The sequence below is a fragment of the Pelophylax lessonae genome (genome assembly GCF_965119305.1).
Source record: "Pelophylax lessonae genome assembly, chromosome: 3".
NCBI lineage: Eukaryota > Metazoa > Chordata > Amphibia > Anura > Ranidae > Pelophylax > Pelophylax lessonae.
The window spans coordinates 35,966,029-35,987,793 of NC_138770.1; the positions used below are offsets into that span (position 1 = coordinate 35,966,029).

The following is a 21,765-nucleotide window of genomic DNA, read 5'->3' on the forward strand; positions in this document are numbered from 1 at the left end:
TTTAACGGTAGTGTGAATATCCTAACTATTAAAATATTTCTTTAATAACAACATTAAAATGAGCAATCAACTAAAAAATATTAAAACCTACATATGTAGATAAGTAAAATATTAAAACATATATGAATTACAATGTTTAATATGTTATATGTTGGAGGAGTCACCTGAATTATTTGATCATAGTGTCAGTTAGATGATGCTGGAGGATGCGCAGCAATTTGAATGCTTTGATGTTGTTTCCAAGGTTGAGGAAGGGAAAAATGTGAGCCTAGAGAAAGGGTGACAATGACGGACAAGAAACTAGCAGTCATGTTGCCACAGCTGCAGCATATTGCCACGTTTGCTCTAGTGACGAGGAGGGAGGGGATGATGAGGTCACTGACTGTACTTGGGTGCCTGAGAGAATAGAGGAGGAAAGGGAGGAGGAGGTGGCACAACTCCAACGAGGCAGGATGTGCTTCAGGGGCTGCCTTAAGGGCAGCCACTCTATTACATCACTCCACAGGTGCAGGGCGCTGCTAACTCCTCACTGACTTCCAAAAGTTCATTGGTATAGGCTTTTTTCAACACGCGTTGCTATTTGAAATCTCTGTCTGAAGCGGTTCAAGTGTGGCCAGAACACCAGCTGCTTGGGCACCACATGCTTGAAAATACATATGACGACCTGCCATGCAGTCCATTGGCAACAGCAGCTGAAAGACCAACATCATAAAAAAGCATACTTCACCTTGCTCTTCATCTGGGATCTTTACCCCTAGTATACCTCATGTCTTCTCAAAAACCTGCACTGAGAGGGATGATGGTATAGCAATGAGTGCCACAGATACTTGCGCCCAATCTAGTATGAGCCTAGTGTGACAGAGGACAAGGAGGATGAGGATGGCTTAGTTATCCACGCCACCAACTCTTCTGCATGTTGTGGCTCAATAACACGACCAGCACCAGAAAAAAAAAGACGCGTGCCCTGCCTACAGAGGATGCATCATGTCCGTGGCCACCATTTTTCACTGTGGACACAGAGGCTACTTGCCCTCTTTTAGTGGCCTGTGAGCGTCTGCCTCTCCTTGTTGGCCTTTCGGACATGATGTGGATTTTTTATAACTGTTTATTCTAGAATGTGGGATGGAAATATGATGCTTGGGTGCATTAATTTTGTGCTTGGTGCACTATAAACTGTTTTATTATTGTGTTATATGTTTTGGGGGTGATTTATTAGTATAGAGTGTCGAAAGGGAATATGGTGCTTGGGTGCAATACTTTTGTGCTTGGTGCACTATAAACCATTTTATTATATTTTTTTATTAATAAAGAAAAAATGAATAAAGCCCAAAAAAAAAAAAGAAAACCCCTGCTGCGGCAGAAGGAATTGCGTCTGAGATGCACAAGGGGGTATAGCAATTGTTCCCTTAATATTTTTAGTGCTGGTGCACCAACAACAAAAACACCCACATCTGGAGCAGAAGGAATAGCGCCTGAGATGCACAAGGGGGGCAGCAATTATGCCCTTAATATTATTAGTGCTGCTGCGCAAAAAAAAATAAAAAATCGCTGCTGACGCAGGACGCACTACCACCTGCGACAAAGAAGGGGAGAACTAATATTGCAGCAACAGAACCTGATGCTGCAAAAAAAATATAAAAAAATTGAAAAGCAAAATATACATATATATCAATGAAATAAAAAGAGGGGATCAGTGGGGTGACACAGATGTGTTGTATACAATACACTTCAGCGGCCCCACCACAATCCCAGCACAGCACTAAACTGGCTGCAGTACACTGTGTAACATAAGAATCAGCCCTACACTACACTGGTTGATATACAGTATATCCTGTAATAACTGATATATATCCTGCACTAACTGATAAACATATATACTCCACTATCTGATATATCCTGCAATAGCTGATATATACTACACCGGCTGATCTATTAATATATAAAATGCACACTCCACTAACTACCTGCCTAATCTCACTCCTATCTCGTCCTCTAACATGCTACAACGGCTGCCATGTAAGCAGCAGTCTTATATAGTGTGGGGCGTGGACATAGCCCCTGAACCATGATTGTCTAAAGGAACCTATAGGAGGATTGCAGTATAGTGTAACGCTCCTGCGTTTTTATATGGTGTGGATTTTCAGCTGCAGAAATAGTTCCACGTCAGTAGCCATGTAAGAGATATGCTGAGATACCATTCCCAACCTCAATGACTCATCATGTGTGGAAGGTCTTATTTCAGCCAGTAAATACACACAATTAGCAAGCTGGTTCTTAGAGTGACTTTATGCATGTGGTAACACAATGATGAAGGTTGAGGGATAGGTTGAGTGGAGGTGGTAGGTGATAGACACTTGAAGGTGAGACAGTAGCAGATGGATGCAGGAAGGTTTAGCAATGTTGTATGATAGCAGATGATAGAATAGCAGGTGGACATACAAAAGAGATCAACCCAGTGCAGAAAAGTAGCAGTAGTCTCAAGAGCTAGCAATCTAGTTTATGCAGATGTGATAAACAGTCTCTACTATGCAGAGCTAGATAGTGTAAGCTTAGTATAAGTTTATAGAGAATTCCCCTGCGGGGTACTTAGCACTATTAGCGATACAGCCGAAGGGTGGTTCAGGAGAGGCGGATGATCCAGTAGCGGGATACAGGGATCAGCGCAGCGAGGTTCCGTCAGCAAAGTAAGCTTGCAAGCATGGAAGCTTCAAGCAAGGTTAGCATCCAGATAAGGGTGTTTGAACGAACACATGTGAGTGAGAACCGACGCCTTAAATAGCCATCTAGTCCGGCGCTGAGTGATGACAGCTCCAGTCTTAAAGGTGTATGCGCACCTTTCCAAAAGTAAATGGTAAGGCGCATACACTTGTGGAAAGTGTAATTTAGGGTACCAAAAGGTACCGGAACATTACAATACCCCCCCCTTAAGGCCTGCTCCTGAAGGCCTCTGGAGCTGGTTTGTCTGGGTATCTCGCATGAAAATTGCGGATTAATCTAGGGGCATGTATGTCAGAGGTGTTTAGCCAGGTGTCGTCTTGGGGCCCATAGTTCTTCCATCTAACCAAGTACTGAAGTCTTCTTCTGTAGATACGAGAATCCAGAATCTCTTTTATCTCGTATTCTTCTCCACCTTCAACTTGTACAGGAGGGGGAGGTGGAATATTAGGCCTTATTCCTTGGTCCGGAACATGGGGTTTTAGTAGCGACACATGGAAAATGGGATGGATTTTTAGGTCCATTGGCAATGTAAGCTGCACTGCAGCTTTTCCAATAAGTTTCTTGATTGGGAAAGGTCCCAAGAACAGAGGTCCAAGCTTTTTGCTAGGGATCTTCAGTCTCAAGTTTTTTGTTGAGAGCCAAACGAGATCCCCGATAGTATACTGTGGAGAAGGTCTTCTACGAAGATCATAGTACTTCTTTTGTTGACTGTGAGCGTGTGCAATGGTAGTATTTAGTAAACCCAGAGAATCCTTTATTTGGGAAAGATAGTCTGAGGCTACTGGGTTATTTGAAGGAAGGATGCGTGGAGGGAGAATAGAGGGATGGAACCCATAGTTCAAGTAGAACGGACTCTGCTTGGTTGTACTGTGAGTTGCGTTGTTGTAGGCAAATTCTGCCAGGGGGAGAAGATCCAACCAATCATCCTGTTGGTAAGAAGTGTAACAACGTAAATACTGCTCGATGCATTGGTTGACTCTTTCAGTCTGTCCGTTGGTCTGCGGATGGTAAGGAGAAGTGAGCTTCCGCTCAATCCGTAGTATGTGACATAGTTCTTGCCAGAATTTAGAAATAAATTGGGATCCACGGTCAGACAAAAGAGTTTTTGGGATACCATGTAATCTGAAGACATGTTTCATCAGGAGTTCTGCCGTTTGTTTGGACAAAGGTAGTCTGCGAATAGCAATGAAATGTGCCATCTTTGTCAGATGGTCCACTGACACCAAGATGGTATTAAATCCTTTGGAAGGAGGCAATTCTACGATGAAGTCCAATGACAGAACCTCCCATGGAGTTTGGGGTATTGGTAGACTGCATAGTAGACCGGATGGTCTCGTAGTGTCAATTTTGGACCTGGCACAGACATTGCATGAAGAGACGAATTTTTGTATAGATGTTTTCATGTCAGGCCACCAGAATTGCCGAGAAATCAAATTGAAAGTCTTTGTCATACCCATATGTCCTGCCATAGGCACATCATGCGATAATTCCAAGATCTTGGTGCGTAGGGTAGGTGGTATGTAAAGTTTGTCGTTGTAGTAGAGGAAGCCTTCTGCATCGGTAGTTAGTTGTGGTGGGGGTGAATCCAACCTTATACCATGCAGAACCTCTTCCTTCAAGGAACGGACAACTCCAATAATGCGTTTGTGAGGTATTGTAGGAACGGAAGGAATTTCAAAGTAGTTTTCTTCAGTTAGTCGTGATAGTGCATCCGCCTTTTTGTTCTTATCTGCAGGTGTGTAGGTCACTAGGAAGTTAAACCTTAGAAAGAATAGTGACCATCGTACCTGTCGATGCGAGAGAGTTTTGCTAGTCTGAAGATATTGGAGGTTTTTATGGTCCGTGTATATAATTATTGGTAATTGGGTGCCTTCGAGTAAATGTCGCCAATTCTCCAGAGCCAATTTTATAGCAAGCAGTTCCTTCTCACCCACGGGGTAATTTATCTCGGGACTGCTCAGGGATTTAGAAAAAAAGGCGACTGGATGAAGTGGTGAAGTGGGGGTAGGTCGTTGGGAGAGTATTGCTCCTACTGCCAGGTTTGACGCATCTACCTCCAGAATGTATTGGAGGGATGGGTCTGGATGGCGTAATATGGGAGCGGAAGTAAACCTTGTCTTTAACAAGTGGAAAGCCTTATTTGCTTCTTCTGACCATTTAAATGGTATTTTTATGCTAGTGAGCTGTGTGAGGGGTCTCACAATAGCAGAAAAGTTTTTTATGTACTTCCTGTAGAAATTTGAAAATCCCAGGAATCGCTGTAGCGCCTTGCGTGTAGTTGGTGTAGGCCAATCCTGAATGCAGGATATTTTACTCATGTCCATCTCGATTCCTGTTTTGGATATGATGTAGCCTAGAAAGAGTACCTCATCTTTATGGAACAAGCATTTCTTCAGCTTCACATAAAGATTATGTGCAAGCAATCTCGATAATACAAGTCTTACATGTCTTATGTGTTCAGACAGGGTCCGTGAATATATAAGTATATCGTCCAGATATACCACAACACAGACATCTAGTAAGTCTTTAAAAATATCGTTTATAAATCGTTGGAAAACTGCAGGGGCATTGCATAGGCCGAATGGCATCACAAGATATTCGAACAATCCGTATCTAGTTCTGAACGCAGTCTTCCACTCGTGTCCATCACGGATTCGAATGAGATTGTATGCTCCTTTCAGGTCTAATTTTGAAAAATAGGTAGCTCCACGCACCTGCTCAATGAGCTCAGGGATAAGCGGTAGAGGATAGCGATCTTTTATTGTGATAGCATTCAATTTCCTGTAGTCGATGATAGGTCTGAGACTTGAATCTTTATTGCGAACAAAAAAGAGTCCTGCTGCTGTGGAAGAAGTGGAAGGTCTAATAAAACCTTTTTCCAAGTTCTCATCCAAATAGGTTTTGAGATGGGCAAGTTCATCCTGTGAAAGAGGATAAACATGACCGAACGGCAATTTGCTATTTGGGAGTAGATCAATGCTACAATCATAGTCTCGATGAGGAGGTAATGCTTGAGCATTTTTCTCAAGAAAAACCTCAGAAAGATCCTGATAACATAGTGGTGCAATCTCATCTGTCACCACAGACAGAATCTTCCCGGAAAACGGGAGGTTACACGTTTCCTCGCAATAACAAGAAGGGAAGGTCAAGGACCGTTTCTTCCAATCTATGGTTGGTTGGTGTGTGTGCAACCAGGGAAGTCCCAACACAATGGGAAAGTGGGGTGATGGTATTAAATCGAAGGTAGAAGTCTCCCTATGAGACTCGTTAATAGTGACTAGAAGTGCTTGTGTCTGATCGGTGATCGGACCAGAGGATAACGGAACACCGGTAATAAGACTTACTGAGACAGGTTTGAGTTTAGAAATAATAGGAATTTTATTTAAAGCAGCAAAACATATATCCATATAATTTCCACAAGATCCTGTGTCAATCATGGCCTTAGTAGTAATCCTGTTCTGGTCCCACTGTAATGTCAGAAAAACAGAAATGTAGGGGTTAGTGAATGAAGTTGTCAATCCTCCTAGGGAGACATGTGAACACTCACCCTTCTTTTTGTTGACTAGGGGACAGACGTTTATCTTGTGATCCGGGGATGCACAGTACAAGCAGAGATTTTCATTTCGTCTTTTGGCTTTTTCCATAGTTGATAGCGGTGGGCGTATGGTTCCTACCTCCATAGGAACGGCCAGACTCCGAGAGGAAACGGAAAATGGCATTCCCATCTTTTCAGCCTTTCTTTCTCGTAGTCTTCTATCTATGGTAATACTGAGTTGTATTAATGCATCCAGGGTTTTTGGCAGATCCGCTCGGGCGAGCTCGTCCTTAACGGCTTCTGATAGGCCAAGCCTAAATTGGGTTTTCAGAGATGCATCATTCCATTCTGAATCAAGGGTCCATCTCTTGAACTCTGCGACAAAGTCTTCCACAGGCCTCCTTCCTTGTTTCAAGGATCTTAACTGAAGATCAGCAGTACTCTGCCTATTGGGATCATCATATAGGCTAGTGAGCTCTGCCAGGAACAAGGCATAGGAGTTGAGAAGCTGGTCGTTTTTCTCAAAAAGAGAATCTGCCCAGGCTCGAGGATCGCTTGATAGGTAAGAAATAATAGTACAAACCTTAATGTGATCAGTAAGGTAGGTACGAGGTTTTAGCAAAAAAAGTAACTCACATGTGTTTTTAAATTCGCGAAATTTTTTGCGATCGCCTGTAAATACCAAAGGGGGATTTATCTTGGGTTCAGGGGACTGAGCAGAGGTAAGTTGTGTCAGTCTAATTACCTGCTGCGACAGAGCCTGATTGCCAGAAAAAAAAATGAGTGCTATTCAGCACCTCACTCCTGCGCTCAGAACCCGGTTCTCAGGCTGCCTCAATCCCGGAACTCGTACTTACACTTGGCATCCAATATGGCTAGGCTTTGCTGCCCCTTACGACCAGGGCGGTCGACCAGACACTGTAGATATAAAACAAAGAAAAGGGCGCACCAGCCTAGCGCATTATCCTCAGCGAGTTTATTTAAAATATCAAGATAAAAATCGGCTACTCACAAACATACGTAGAAAACAAGCATATCAGTTCCATAAAGCCGCCTCATTATAGGAGTCCAATATCTCATAGAAGCAGAGGGCTGACGCGTTTCGAGGCTGTGCCTCTTCCTCAGAGCCCCTGATATGCTTGTTTTCTACGTATGTTTGTGAGTAGCCGATTTTTATCTTGATATTTTAAATAAACTCGCTGAGGATAATGCGCTAGGCTGGTGCGCCCTTTTCTTTGTTTTATATCGACAGAGCCTGATTGTCTTTTTTTAATTCAGCAAGTGCGTGTATTAACGCAGATACTTGCTGTTTTAATTGTGTCACCTGAGTGGTTATTTCTGGAACTATTTCTGCTGAATCCATTTTTTGGGTTCGTTCAATCTGTAACGCTCCTGCGTTTTTATATGGTGTGGATTTTCAGCTGCAGAAATAGTTCCACGTCAGTAGCCATGTAAGAGATATGCTGAGATACCATTCCCAACCTCAATGACTCATCATGTGTGGAAGGTCTTATTTCAGCCAGTAAATACACACAATTAGCAAGCTGGTTCTTAGAGTGACTTTATGCATGTGGTAACACAATGATGAAGGTTGAGGGATAGGTTGAGTGGAGGTGGTAGGTGATAGACACTTGAAGGTGAGACAGTAGCAGATGGATGCAGGAAGGTTTAGCAATGTTGTATGATAGCAGATGATAGAATAGCAGGTGGACATACAAAAGAGATCAACCCAGTGCAGAAAAGTAGCAGTAGTCTCAAGAGCTAGCAATCTAGTTTATGCAGATGTGATAAACAGTCTCTACTATGCAGAGCTAGATAGTGTAAGCTTAGTATAAGTTTATAGAGAATTCCCCTGCGGGGTACTTAGCACTATTAGCGATACAGCCGAAGGGTGGTTCAGGAGAGGCGGATGATCCAGTAGCGGGATACAGGGATCAGCGCAGCGAGGTTCCGTCAGCGAAGTAAGCTTGCAAGCATGGAAGCTTCAAGCAAGGTTAGCATCCAGATAAGGGTGTTTGAACGAACACATGTGAGTGAGAACCGACGCCTTAAATAGCCATCTAGTCCGGCGCTGAGTGATGACAGCTCCAGTCTTAAAGGTGTATGCGCACCTTTCCAAAAGTAAATGGTAAGGCGCATACACTTGTGAAAAGTGTAATTTAGGGTACCAAAAGGTACCGGAACATTACATATAGGTTTCTTCCTCCAATTAATAGATCTATCCCCAGCCACAAATAATAATACAAATTAAAAAGGTGTAAACATAGTGTAGCGCTACCTCTTATATAACGCAATACCTAGTGCTTCGTGAAGGGGACTTCATCTACGGAAGAAGTCACAAAGCACGTGACGTAACGCGTAGGGCAGAGACGGAGTGAACCGAAAGTGACATTCACATTAGGATGAGCAGGATGCTCGCTATATTACTGTTCATTACAGACTTTAAATGTAAGTCTTTTTATGCATATTCTACATTAAAAACTTGGAAATAGTTCACTATGAGATTATTATTTCTATCCCTACCCATGAGAGATACTATGGATGAAGATCTCTAAAAGACGATTGCATAGCGCTAGGGGCTACATCTTAGTGGCAATTTGTTTCCAGGACCCCCCCCCCCAGGAACACAACATAATTGGAAGGGCTGAGCCGTGTGCATACGTTTCCTGCCGTTGGGGGCACAAGCAACCATGCACTATTGCTAACAATGGGACCCACGTGTGGTAAAATGCCCGCCAAACACTATACGATGGAACTAGCGTGATCTCATAAATGCGGCCACGCTAATATATATGCATGTCCTCCCATCATAACCTGTTACAGTGAATCCTATAAAATATAGTTCATAAAAAATATTTTTGATAGTGATTATGCTACTGTTCCAGTAAATGAGACTATATCTGCAAAGGAAATAGCAGCAGTATTTCAATAATGGGGATCAAGCATAACAGAAAACTACCAGCCATTATTCCAGCTAAAGGGCAGATACTTATCAAAATGATAAAAATTCCACATCACAAACCTATCTCCACCAGTGAATACCGGGGTCCCGGCTGACTGATATACATTTGCGCGCATCACACTGCCATAGATCCAGACTGGCATTCGTTAGCAATAGCTGCTCAGAGTGCCCGCCGCATTAATCAGAGAAGCAGCCAAGAGGCCCATGGTAACCCTGGAAGAGCTGCAGAGATCCACAAGTCAGGTGGGAGAATCTGTCCACAGGACAACTATTAGTCGTGCACTCCACAAATCTGCCCTTTATGGAAGAGTGACAAGAATAAAGCCATTATTGAAAGAAAACCATAAGAAGTCCCATTTGCGGCTTGTGAGAAGCCATGTGGGGGACACAGCAAACATGTGGAAGAAGGTGCTTTGGTCAGATGAGATCAATATTGAACTTTTTGGCCTAAAAGCAAAATGCTATGTGTGGCGGAAAACTAACACTGCATATCATCCTGAACACACTATCCCCACTGTGAAACATAGTGGTGACAGCATCATGTTGTGGGGATACTTTTCTTAAGCAGGGACAGGGAAGCTGGTCAGAGTTGATGGGAAGATGGATGAAGCCAAATACAGGGCAATCTTAGAAGAAAACCTGTTAGATTCTGCAAAAGACTTGAGACTGGGGCAGAGGTTCATCTTCCATCAGGACAACGACCCGAAACATCCAGCCAGAGCTACAATGTTATGGTTTAAATCAAAGCATATTCATGTGTTAGAATGGCCCTGTCAAAGTCCAGACCTAAATCCCATTAAGAATTGGTGGCAATCTTGCACTTTATGCAGATGATATGCTGCTGTTCTTGAAGGACCCCAATAGCTACCTGCGGGCAGTTTTCACTATTTTGGACACTTTCGCCAAGTTCTCGGGTCTCAGGGTTAATTGGGACAAATCTACCTTGCTACCTATTGACCCAGGCACTCAGGCTGCAGCCGATGGGACGTTGCCACTGAAATGGGTGCGGAATTCACTTACCTGGGGGTCTGAGTGTCGGCTCGGGTGGCGGATTATCTTAGTCTTAACTTGCTGCCTCTGTTGGACGTCTTTAAACGCAGGGCAGAGGTTTGGAGGGACCTGCCGTTATCAGTTTTGGGGCGTATCAATTTAGTGAAGATGAAAATTCTCCCTGTCTTCCTGTACTTTCTCAGGAACTCTCTGTTGTGGGTTCCACGCTCGTTATTCCGTCGGGTGCATGGCCTGATTGGGTCTTTTGTCTGGGGTAGTTCCCCTCCTAGGGTTGGCATTCAGGTGCTCCAGGAGCCATGGGGTCAGGGGGGACTTGCCTTACCTGATCTATGCAAATCTCATTTTCTGGCTGGGCAAGGAGTGTTTGCACGTCAATGGCTTTGTGGGGATGATGGGGATTCTGCCACGGTGTTGGAGGCGGCTGTCTTGGGCTCATATGAGAGCCTCCGTCTTCTTGTGTATCGGGGGTCTGTAAAGCAGACTTTCCTCTGATGGGGACGATGCGCTCCACTATCAAAGCCTGGGAACATATGCTGGCACTGATGGAACCTGGAGCGACTGGAGTCTCCCCAGCCTCCCCACTGTGGTGGAATCCTAAATTTCCTCATTTCGCTTGGATTCCAGATCCTGTTCTCTGGGCGTCCAGGGGAATCAAAACGCTGGTTGATGTTACATCCGGTGGAGAATTTTGCCCCTTTGATGCCCTGAAAGCACGATTTAATCTGCCGAATCATTATCTATTCCGCTATCTTCAGCTCCAACATGCTTTTCTGCCACAGTTTGGTTCTCCCCGTGTGGAGATCAAAGCCTCTGCGTTAGAGAATGTTGTGCGGTTTGAGGTAATGTGGAAGCCCCTCTCGGAATTGTATAAGGAGCTGTTTGTCACTACCCCATTAGTAGTGTGTAGTTGTAGGGAGCGGTAGGTGGAGGAGGTACCTGACTTAGATGGCGATGATTGGGATGATATGTGGTGTTCCCCTTTCGCTTATCTAGTCTCTGCAAGGGATCACCTGATTCATTTCAAGTTCTTGCATAGGATCTATTATACGCCACACTGCTGAGTGCTGGCGTTGCTCCTATTCACCGGCGGATTTTGGACATATCTTCTGGCATTGCCCGGTGTTTCGCGATTACTGGACTGCTGTGCTGGCCTGCATTACAGAGGTGGTTAAGATTCCAGTTCCTAACTCTATTGGGTGACCTGTTGTCACTGTTTAGTTTATGTGTATGCCCTGCGTGGTACTGTGTTGTGTTGATATGTTCTTGTTTAACATGCAAAACTTAATAAACAGAAATTTACAAAAAAAAAGAATCGGTGACAAGACTTGAAAATTGCTGTTCACAGACGCTCTCCATCCAATCTGACGGAGCTTGAGCTATTTTGCAAAGAACAATGGGCAAAAATGTCACTCTCTAGATCAGCCTTTCTCAACCAGTGTGCAGCGGCATACTGGTGTGCCGCCAGAGGTCCTGAGGTGTGCCCTGGAATCATGGGAGAGAAAGGCTGTCAGATGAGACCGATCTTCAGATCCCCTGCCGAACTGTACATCAGAGGGAGCTCAGTCCGCTTCAAAAGTGAAAGTAAAAGGAGGAGGAGTGTGCTGTCCTCTCTGCTTCCCCCTACAGTGCAGTACCCGGATGAATGCAAAAAAAGGTACTGTGCGAGAATGTTTTAAAAGGGCTTTAAGTGTGTGTGTGTTTATATGTATGTGTTCATATGTATGTTACTTTTAATCCTAACCCCCCCCCCCCATTCCTGTACCATCAGAAATGCTTATTTAGGGCTTGTTTGTGATAGCAGCAAGGACTGCTGCTCCTCTGAAAAGCAATCCATGCTCAGATTGCTTTTCAGAGGCATTTGGCAGGTGGGAAAGCGGCAATATGTTGCCTCCTCACCACCTGTTTTAAGCCTGTAAATGCAGCATCACTACACGCAACCATGCAATGCACACAATTGCAGTGCAGCCGCATTCACTCTGGGTATACCTCCAGATGCAGCCACAGCATGTGTACACCCCCAGCTGCTGCCTCTGCAGCTAAAGGTGGAGAAGTTGGGGCTGGCAAAAACAGCTCAACCATGTGGTTTTACCACCCTCCAACCTGACGTGAACAAGCCCTTGGTTCACATCTGCATGGCTGCATGCAGGGCAGCCCATTCATTTTAGTGGGCTTCCCTAACCGCAGAATGTCCCTGACCCTTTTTCTTTTAATTACGCCACACCAAAAGCCCCCTATATTTCCTAACGTGTGAGGTACCATTAAGAATTAATGGCACACCTAAAGAGCAGAGCATTTGTCTGTGTGTCAGGAACGAGCGCGGTTTTGCACTTGTTCCGCGACATACAGTAACATGATCTGAACCTTGGACAGGGGTGCCTCAGACTGAAAATACTTTTCAACAATTGCCTTAACTGGAGCCAATTAGATACTATTGCGCCCACGTCCCAAAGTCGCTACATAGAACAAGATTCCCTCTAGGCGGGACCTTTAAGGGCAATGAATGAAAATGGGTATAAATCCAAAAAAGTATGTATAATAAAGTAAAGAAGAAGAAATTTTCAAAAAATACAAAATGTATTACATGAAATACATAAAAAGATCCGTGAATCCAGAGACAGCCTCCGGGTAGTTTAAACAGTATCCTGCGGTTAAACAACAGCATACAAAACACCAGTGGCGGCTGGTGCTCCATGGGCCGGGGGGCGTCAGACGGACTGCACCATACACCCCCCCGGACCACCCCAGGCCGCACACCCCCCGACCACAGTAGGACAGGACCCCCAGGACAGGACAGAATCACTCACCGTGCCTGGACATCAGCGATGGTGATGGCTTCTTCCCCCTGTCTTCTGCATCTCCTCCCTCCTCCATGCCCAATGGCATGGCTTCTCCTTTCGGCCAAGGAGGAGGATTCGTGTGACAATAGCGAATTTTAATTCGCTATTGACACACAACTGGGTGTACTCGGGGTGCAGTGCTCTGCGCCCCGAGCCAACCTTTTTTTTTTTAGCCGGTGAGAGCCTCTGGCTCTAATCACATGGTTAAAAAAAACTGTCGAACTCTATGCGTCCATCGCCCCGCATGTAGATTTGGGGGCCGGAAGCATGGATAAGGGGGGCGGCGCCCCTGAGCCCCATATGCACCAGCCACCGCTGCGAAACACCTGACAGTAGAGAAGAGCAATGTTCTGAGACATAGGTAGCTGAGACCCAACGCGTTTCAAATTCTTCCTCAGGGGTCTATACAAGCATAGCGATGTATAGATGTCTTCACAAGTGCCCAGATGTTTGGAATAATGAAAAATCGCATATATTAAAAACCCAAGAAAGAATAATTCATGCAAGGCTGAAGTCAATAATTTCCAGAGTGGGTCGCAAGCTAGGATCCAACCGCCCAGTGTCCACAAGGGGCAGAAGTGAGAAACCTCCAACCGTATATAAGATGTCATATCTCCCACAGATAGAAAGTAGGGGGGGATGGGTGAAGTGATTCAAAAAGGGTCCAAAGGGTTAAACCAGCAATTTCTACCCCTCCATGTGGGACCTGGTGGGAAGCAGCGCATAAGAAGTGACCACACTCTTCCAAGGGTGCTTCAACTGGAAAAAGGTTGAGAAACACTGACCTAGATGTGCAAAGCTGAGACATCCCCCAAAAAGACTTGCAGCTGTAATTGCAGCAAAAGGTTATTCGACAAAGTATTGACTCGGGGGGGGGGGGTGAATACAAATGCACACCACACTTTTCACAGATTTATTTGTATAATTTATAATTTTCCTTCCACTTCACAATTATGTGCCACTTTGTGTCGGTCTATCACATAAAATCCTAATATAATACATTTAAATTTTTTGGTTGTAACATGACAAAATGTGGAAAATTTCAAGGGGTGTGAATACTTTTTCAAGGCACTGTATAACAATGACAGAGAAAGAGTTACAGCGTCACCTATGTGCAATATTTGAGTACCAAATTTTTCACCATTTCATCAGTACACACAATTGTAAGGCTGGACATGTTGGGTATCTAACTACTCGGCACATCATCTTTGAACAAGAACAATATTGCATTTGTACGCTCTAAAATTACATTAAGGTCATTTTTTTAACTGAAATTGACACTTAATAAACCAATGAGCTAACATCATGTGACATAAAACATTGGAACTACCACGATTCTATTCTGTGGGGCCTCTACTTTCAGAAAATATACGTTTGAGTGTTTTAAAATGTAACTTTGCTGATGAAAATATAACTTTGCTGATGAATAAACATTCTCCTCTGGGCCATCTATGTACATTCCAGGGATTTGAGCAAACGGTTCTGCAGATTTCTACCTTTCATTATTGTGAAGACACATTTGTTGATTTGTCTGTGTATACAGCCAATATTCATCAATGCTGGGCAAATGCTGATCACATTCATTCAACTATTTTTTTATTTTTTTTCTAAATAGACCTCTATGTGTTTGTGAACAACCACATAACTTACTAAGCCAATGAAAGGTATTGATTCAATTTTTACTTTTCTACTGCCATCAATGGTCAACACGGGACAACACTTCATCCATGTCTTTGGTGATCTCTGATCTCCTTATGAAGTGTTTCTTACATGATGGAGATCAGCCATGGTGTATATCTGAGGTGTATATCAGGGTGTGCTTCTTCCCCACATGTCCAACAACATTCATATAGAAGACATTTCCCACACTCAAGGCACTAATACACCTCAAAGGTTGTGTGGGACTCCTGATGTACAGAAAGACAGGACTTCAGTGAGGAACAATTCCCTCACTCAGGACAGGAAAGTGGTTTCTTCCCTGTGTGAGATCTCTGATGTCTGTAAAGAGTGGACTTCTGTGAAAAACATTTCCCACAATCAGGACAGGAATACGGCTTCTCTCCTGTGTGAGATCTCTGATGTCTGTAAAGACTAGACTTGTCTGAAAAACATTTTCTGCACTCAGAACAGGAATATGGCTTTTCCCCCGTGTGAGATCTCTGATGTGTGTAAAGACTAGACTTTCGTGAAAAACATTTGCCGCACTCAGAACAGAAATATGGCTTCTCACCTGTGTGAGACTTCTTATGTTTGTATAGTCTGGAATGATCTAGAAAACATTTTCCACACTCAAGACAGGAATACAACTTCTCACCTGTGTGAGTCCTCCGATGTATGACAAGTTCTGATTTTTGTACAAAACATTTCCCGCACTCAGGACAGGAATACGGCTTCTCCCCCTTGTGCAATCTTTGATGTCTGTAAACACTGGACTTCTGTGAAAAACATTTCCCGCACTCAGTACAGGAATATGGCTTCTCTACCATGTGAGATCTTTTATGCTCATTAAGACGGGATTTTAAACAGAAACACTTCCCGCACTCAGTACAGAAAAACCTATTATCCACAGTCTGAGGTTCCTCAAAATAAGAGGAATACGATGGTCCATCTACACTGTGTGGTGCCGGATGGACATTTGAGGTAGCCGGGTTTTCTCCTGGACTATACTGTGTGATATCCTCATCTTCTACTTTACAGTCTGGAGACAAAGTGAGACAATCCTCTGAGGTTTTCCTCATATCCCGTCCATCTACTAAAATAGAAATAAAAAGATTATTACTAGACAGGAGCAGATTGGTTCCCCTAAACCAGGACTCCATCCACATCAGACAGCTTTGTCTCTGGGGAGCTTACAATTCCACCCTCAAGGTAACTAGTAAATGGGTCCTCTGATTCTCCTACCAGTTCATTTCTTTATTCATGGACCTTAGTCAGATAGTGAGGAAACAACGAGAACTGTCTTTTATAGGGGGGGGGGAGCAGTGATGAGGGGATTGTAGGGATTGTAAAATAGAAATAAAAAGATTATTACTAGACAGGAGCAGATTGGTTCCCCTAAACCAGGACTCCATCCACATCAGACAGCTTTGTCTCTGGGGAGCTTACAATTCCACCCTCAAGGTAACTAGTAAATGGGTCCTCTGATTCTCCTACCAGTTCATTTCTTTATTCATGGACCTTAGTCAGATAGTGAGGAAACAACGAGAACTGTCTTTTATAGGGGGGGGGGGAGCAGTGATGAGGGGATTGTAGGACCAGTGTCCCCACCCCTCATCTTCCCAACACAAGAAGTCCTGCACTTCCTTATTTAGTCCATGATTTAGTAATGAATAACAGCGGGGCTGAGCCCCACCAGAGGTCAAAGAGTGAGGATGGGTGGAGAACAACCAAGATGAAGACTGGACTGATCCTGAAGACCACCCTCATTGGGTTACTTACTCCTCCCTCATTATCACTTTCTGTTTAAGGTTCCAATGTTTGAGGATGTTATCAAATTATTATCAACATGTAAAAGTCTGTGCTCCAATCAAATCATCAGATATAAAATGTCCAGCTGGTAGAAAATGGGTGTGAAAAACGTAAGGACTATGTAATGTACAACATATTCTATAGGATACAAAAGTTAGGACTCTATAGTATCAGAATTATGCAATGTACAATATAGAGTATATAGTGCAGGGGTCAGGAGTATGTAATGTACAATATAGAGTATATAGTGCAGGGGTCAGGAGTATGTAATGTACAGCATAGAGTATATAGTGCAGGGGTCAGGAGTGTGTAATGTACAATATAGAGTATATAGTGCAAGGGTCAGGACTATAATGTACACCATAGAGTATATAGTGCAGGGGTCAGGACTCATAATCTTAGTATTCAGTAATCAGTGGTAGCTTAATAGTTTACTTGAAGTAGGTGTGTCCTGCTGATGCCTGAGATGGTCCCTTTCTAAGGAGCTTGCAGTCTTGAGCTTGCTAAGCTCCAGTTAAGAGTGACAGAGGTCCCCAGTTTAGTCTAGAGACCAATATCAAAGTCCAACATCCTGGGAATACCGAAGTGGGGAACACAACAGTCAGTGCCGGACAAGCTGACAGAATGTTTTTCCTCCTGTGATGACGCAGGACTTCCAAGATGATGCCGACCCCGCCATGTGTATCTCCATGCAGGAAGACTTGACTCCAGCAGCTCTGCTTCCTCAAGCTACACAGTGATTTGCCTTATGGCCTGGTGAGTTCTCTCCACCCTCCAGCCCCTCCACTCAGAGTTCAGTAAAGGCTAAGAAAGCTAAACAAGGGGACTTTCCCAAAGAGGACATTACCAGGCAGAGCAGACCAATCATCTGCACAATCCATTAGGGAATTTTCCAGCGACTATCCAGCCTGTGTCAGTGTCTGACCTTAAGGGGATGCTGATGTCATTACAGGACTCACTGCACTTACACATGGTGAATATGCAAGCCAAGACTAACTCTTCTGTGCAAGATCTGCAGCAAAGGGCCACATATATAGAGCATAAGATCGATTTTTTTTAAAGTTTATAGTTTTTTTTTTAGTTTTTACCGACCACAACAACTTAGTGGATGCGTGTACAGAGCACAACAACTTAGTGGAAGAGCGTACAGAGCACAACAACTTAGTGGAAGAGTGTACAGACCACAACAACTTAGTGGATACGCGTACAGACCACAACAACTTAGTGGATGCCTGTACAGATCACAACAATATAGTGGATGCGCGTACAGACCACAACAACTTAGTGGATGCGCGTACAGACCACAACAACTTAGTGGATGTGCGTACAGACCACAACAACTTAGTGGAAGAGCGTACAGAGCACAACAACTTAGTGGAAGAGCATACAGACCACAACAACTTAGTGGAAGAGCGTACAGACCACAACAACTTAGTGGATGCGTGTACAGACCACAACAACTTACAGACCAACAGTCAGATCTGCAAACGGACTGAATTAACAGATTTGGAGGACAGGTCCAGATGCAACAATACCAACTTTTGCAGGGTTCCAGAAATGATTCCTTCCCCTGGCTTACAAGGCTTTTTGATACAACTATTGCGCACTATACTCCTAACCTGCAGGACTTTGAGCTTATTATAGACGGGGCACATAGGCTTCCCAAACCTGGATTACCTCGTGAATACAGCGCCATGGGATTTTTTAGCCAGGATCCACTACTACCATGTCAAGGAATAATATATGTAGGCGGCTCAGAAGAAAAATGTGCTTCCCAGATCAATTCTCAGGCATCGCTCTTTATGCTGATCTGTCCCAGGCTACAATTCAAAACAGGAAACATTTTCTCACCATCACGAAGGCCCTCCAGAACCATAAAACCTTCTATCGGTGGGGGTTCTCAACTAAGATATTGGTTACCTATCAAGGAAAAAACATCACTATTCATTCATTGGAAGCGGGGCTTAAATACCTGAAGGAATGGCATATCTTGGCACCCGATGCTCCTACTGAGATTAAAAAAGGCCTGGTCAAGTGACGAAATGACTGGTTGTAGCTGCCGAGTTTCTATCTCTTGTAGACACCTCTTCAACCTGACATTTGCAGGCCTAGGCCAGGACACTCTGGACTGATTCAGTTTGAACCTTTTGTTGCCCATTCGGAAAGTGTTCCCCAGCCCCCGTGAAGCTCCCAGCTAATGCTGCTAGGGATTGGAGGTTAGTTCTAGTCCTTTTTTTTTTACTACTCTTTGTATTTTCTTTATCTTGTCCTTTGTTGCTTCACATTCAGAGTTTGGGCCTTGCTTCAGTCTAATGCCTGGTGTGACATGTATACCAACACCCCTCTTCGTGCTTTGCCTCCTGGCCCTTATTATCCTTCCTCATATGTGGTCTTCTCACCCCTATATGGACACCTGGGTGGACTACCCTCTCTTCTTCTATATGGTCAGCTTGTTTTATTTTGTCTCAGAACTCTGCCATAGTTTTTGCTGCCTCTAAGCTGCGTTAATTGGGCAACCCCGTTAATTGCCTTTTCATGCTCCCTCAGGAATTACATCTCCTCCAGATTTTGGGTTTCTCTTCCCACTAGTAAGGTCATGTTGTTTGTTACTTTATGTAGTGTTTATGCCTCCAGATGACAATTACGTTTGTGTCTTTTAATGTCAAAGGGCTCAATAGCCCTATAAGGCCATGTGGTCCGAAGCCCAGAAATTAACAGGGGATGTTCTCTACATACAAGAGACCCGCTTCGATGCTGATAAACCCCCTAAATGTTCTAACAAAGTCTATATTTTATTTATATACTTTTATGATTGTATCATAGCACTCCATGTGCTGATTCCATGGGAGTAGTTCCAACATTAGTGCTTGACCTCACAAATGTTCTTCTGGAAGAATATACACACTTCTAAACCTTGTGGACAGCCTTCCCAGAAGAGTAAGGCCCCTTTCACACATACCATCCGTTCAGTTCATCAGTTCAGTCACGTCAAATGCATCAGTTTTCCATCCGTTTTTCATCCATTTTTCATCCGTCTTTCATCAGTTTTTCATCAGTTGTTATCCGTTTTTCATCAGTTGTTATCCGTTTTTCATCCGGTGTCGTCCGTTTTCATCAGTTGACATCCATTTTTCATCCGTTGTCATCCGTTTTTCATCCGATCCGTTTTTTTGACGGATGAAAAATAGGGCATTCATCCGTTCAAAAAAAACGGACATTGACGGAAGCGAATGAAAACGGATGTTAACTGATGATCATCCGTTGTCGTCCGTTTTTACATAGAGATACATTGATGTCCGTTTTTCATCCGTCAACGGATGGATGAAAAACGGACAAACGGACAGCATGTGTGAAAGGGGCCTTAACCCTCCTCTTGTGTTAGGGTCAAAACTGACCCGTTTTCAGGTTTTGAATGTCTACAAGTATCACATAAATTTGTTTATTGCATCAAGATTTTTTTACTTTGTCAGGAACCTCTATTTAAACAATGTAATAGAAAAATAATCCTTTTCACTAAATTATAAAATACTGTGGTGAAAATTAAGACGTTCATGGTGTTAGGGTCAATTCTGACCCAGTTATAATATAGGATTTTAGGACACTAATAAGTTCCAAAACTGAAATCATAAACACTCTCTCTGCTTAGTAACAGTGACAGCCAATCCCCTCTCAACCCTGTGAGCTGTAGTTAGGGAGGGGCCTATCTCTTTTTCCTGCTTGTCTGCTTCTCTAAATAAAGTGAAGAAACATAGGACAAATTCATTTCAGAGTTGCTGACTTTATTTTACCATTTTTTAAATTTGACAATGAGAGGTATGCTATCAAAAGAAAGGTCTAAGGGGTCACACCAAAAATATTAAAACCAATCTTTTCAAGGATAAAGAAGCCTAACAAGGTAACCAAGAGGTAAGAAACAAATTTGATGATAAATAATTATTCAGAGGGTATTTTATGGCTGATTTAAAACACGGGTCAAAACTGACCCTAACATCATGGATAGTAACGGAATTCTAACATAAGAGGAGGGTTAAAGCTGTTAAAGCTGCAAAGGGTGGGCCAAATCAATATTGAACCCTACGGACTAAGACTGGGATGCCATTACAGTTCATGTGTGTGTAAAGGTAGGCGTCCCAATACTTTTGGTAATATAGTGTATTTTAACTTAGCTTGCTTAACCACTGGAATAATGAGATCCCCTTTCCTGATTTTTACAATATTGTTGGTTCTAGTACGGATAAGATAGGTTGGTCCCTATTTGTTTTCTCTCTTAGTAGGTTTAGTCTGTTTGTTCCTTTCTGTCTCCTTTGGACCGGCCTTGAAGTAATTTTCATGGACAGTTTGTCCCCCGCTTTGGTATTATCAATGAAAATGTTGTATTATGGATGAATTTGTATTTTGTTTGCTAAGTTCTTACTGTCTTCATTAAATGTTTTAAACTTAGCCAGACAATTATATGTTGTTGAAACTTCAATAAAAATCTAATGTCTTAAAAATGTTAGCTTGAGACAAGTTGCAGAGATCCCACACTGCTGCCTCCCATCTCCTGAGACTGCACTCAGTGACTTGGGTCTGAGACTATACAGACATATCCCTCCATCCGGCACAGCCAGCAAACAACAGAGCAAGTAACCCCGGGAGAATTGTTCTGTCAGAGATCTTACTAGACCCGGGCATGGGCAAGGAGCCCCAAGACACATACCCCAGGTGTCTAGGGTTAGCAATGACTATGGTGAAAATGAACATTTTGCTTCCAGCTGAACCCCAAAATCTCCATAAATCCAGTCTAAATTGTGTCTGCAGCACAGAGAAGGAAGAATATCCGAGAGAAATACAGGACGGGGAACACAGCTCAGGAAAGTGACCAGGGGATTACAGGCTGATATCACCCAGTCCTTGCCCTACTCTGGACCAATCAGTGAACAGTATGGGTGAAGGAATGTATTTAGTGTTAATGACCCACCTGTGCTGATCTCTGTAGGAGTGTCCTCCTCTATAAATGTCCTCGTTATTCCATCCTCCTCCATAGACTGCTGATCATCCCACACAAACGTCTCTTCTTCTTCTGATTTAACCTCAACTTTAAAATATCTCAGGATTCCACTCTGAATAAAGAATAAAAATGACATCAATTGTAACAATGCAGATCCTAATGATACTATCAGTGATTGTTCCTCATCTACCTGATGATGGTGAGGGATGGTGTGATCTTCCTTTGTGGAATCCCGGGAATACAG

At 43.4% G+C, this 21,765-nt stretch overlaps 4 protein-coding genes across 4 annotated transcripts in view; 2 read left to right on the top strand and 2 right to left on the bottom strand.

Moving 5' to 3' along the window:
• LOC309550686 (uncharacterized protein) overlaps nucleotides 1-21,765 on the top strand; it is an 801,473-nt gene that overhangs the window by 603,481 nt on the left and 176,227 nt on the right. The gene's annotated exons all lie outside the window — the stretch shown is intronic.
• The window catches only part of LOC309550702 (uncharacterized protein), a 975,511-nt gene that overhangs the window by 434,533 nt on the left and 519,213 nt on the right, over nucleotides 1-21,765 (bottom strand). The gene's annotated exons all lie outside the window — the stretch shown is intronic.
• LOC309550720 (uncharacterized protein) overlaps nucleotides 1-21,765 on the top strand; it is a 590,048-nt gene that overhangs the window by 189,256 nt on the left and 379,027 nt on the right. The window lies entirely within an intron of this gene.
• LOC309550770 (uncharacterized protein) lies at nucleotides 14,793-15,549 on the bottom strand (the record flags this gene model as incomplete). The annotated part of the gene is made up of 1 exon (XM_082251105.1): nucleotides 14,793-15,549. One exon carries the CDS (start codon nucleotides 15,547-15,549, stop codon nucleotides 15,013-15,015), a length of 537 nt encoding a protein of 178 aa, XP_082107231.1. The 3' UTR covers nucleotides 14,793-15,012.